Below are 1,558 nucleotides of genomic sequence, written 5' to 3' on the forward strand. Positions count from 1 at the left end.
CCGGGGTAGAACAGGTCTTCGGCAGCCCATGCTTGCCGTAAAAGGCGACTTTGCTTGTCGTAAAAGGCGACTAACGGGATCGGGTGGTCAGGCTCGCTGACTTTGTTGATGCATGTCATCGTATCCCAATTGCGTGGATCGATGCTCATGATATTAATCACTGGATTGTCTGGTCCACACTCGATTATTTACAGGCCGCCGTCATATAGCTGGAATATTGCTGAGTGCGGCGTTAAATAACCAACCAACCAACAAACAAACCAACCCATGTTTACCGTCCTCACCGCAACGTGTTTTTGTATTCATGGTGGCAAGATCTACATCAACAAGTCCCGGCCAACACCTACAAGTCCCATATCTACCAGTCCCGGCCAACATCTACAAGTCCCATATCTACCAGTCCCGGCCAACACCTACAAGTCCCATATCTACCAGTCCCGGCCAACACCTACAAGTCCCATATCTACCAGTCCCGGCCAACATCTACAAGTCCCATATCTACCAGTCCCGGCCAACATCTACAAGTCCCATATCTACCAGTCCCGGCCAACATCTACAAGTCCCATATCTACCAGTCCCGGCCAACACCTACAAGTCCCATATCTACCAGTCCCGGCCAACATCTACAAGTCCCATATCTACCAGTCCCGGCCAACATCTACAAGTCCCATATCTACCAGTCCCGGCCAACACCTACAAGTCCCATATCTACCAGTCCCGGCCAACATCTACAAGTCCCATATCTACCAGTCCCGGCCAACACCTACAAGTCCCATATCTACCAGTCCCGGCCAACACCTACAAGTCCCATATCTACCAGTCCCGGCCAACATCTACAAGTCCCATATCTACCAGTCCCGGCCAACATCTACAAGTCCCATATCTACCAGTCCCGGCCAACACCTACAAGTCCCATATCTACCAGTCCCGGCCAACATCTACAAGTCCCATATCTACCAGTCCCGGCCAACACCTACAAGTCCCATATCTACCAGTCCCGGCCAACATCTACAAGTCCCATATCTACCAGTCCCGGCCAACACCTACAAGTCCCATATCTACCAGTCCCGGCCAACACCTACAAGTGGACATCACATCTACAAGTCGTCATCAGAGCTGGTTTATTTTCACATATTCCAAACGTCCATGTATCTTTTGGATTGTATGAAATGAGTTCATTTGAGTGCTCAAGTGCTGAAGAGGTGAGGTGAAATATGTGTTTAACGGCGCTTTCAAAATTATTGCATCTGTGTGTGTGTGTGTGTGTGTGTGTGTGTGTGTGTGTGCGTGCGTGTGTGCGTGCCTGCCTGTCTGCCTGCCTGCGTGCGTGCGTGCGTGCGTGCGTGCGTGCGTGCGTGCGGTCTGCTTGTATTAGTCCGGACTAATGCTGTTTTTGTATATCATGCCGCAGATACCATGAAAACCACACTCAGACGCAATATACAGGCTCCGGGGCAACCAGTCCTTATTTAAGTACATTTAATAATAGTGTAATAAGCAAATACCATATTTTAACATATATTGGTATGACACGGCCAGGGAATCGAACAACCGACCT

At 49.6% G+C, this 1,558-nt stretch overlaps 1 protein-coding gene across 1 annotated transcript; it reads left to right on the forward strand.

Moving 5' to 3' along the window:
* The first annotated feature begins 267 nt into the window (after positions 1-267).
* LOC125380871 (vegetative cell wall protein gp1-like) lies at positions 268-1,173 on the forward strand. The gene has a single exon (XM_048396622.1). It carries the CDS (start codon positions 268-270, stop codon positions 1,171-1,173), a length of 906 nt encoding a protein of 301 aa, XP_048252579.1.
* The last annotated feature ends 385 nt before the right edge of the window (positions 1,174-1,558 follow it).

Source organism: Haliotis rufescens, unplaced genomic scaffold (assembly GCF_023055435.1).
Source record: "Haliotis rufescens isolate VD_foot unplaced genomic scaffold, xgHalRufe1.0.p SCAF_16, whole genome shotgun sequence".
NCBI lineage: Eukaryota > Metazoa > Mollusca > Gastropoda > Lepetellida > Haliotidae > Haliotis > Haliotis rufescens.

Excerpts from the sequence above, each read along its gene's own strand:
- LOC125380871 (XM_048396622.1), top strand. The coding sequence starts at position 268 with ATGTTTACCGTCCTCACCGCAACGTGTTTTTGTATTCATGGTGGCAAG.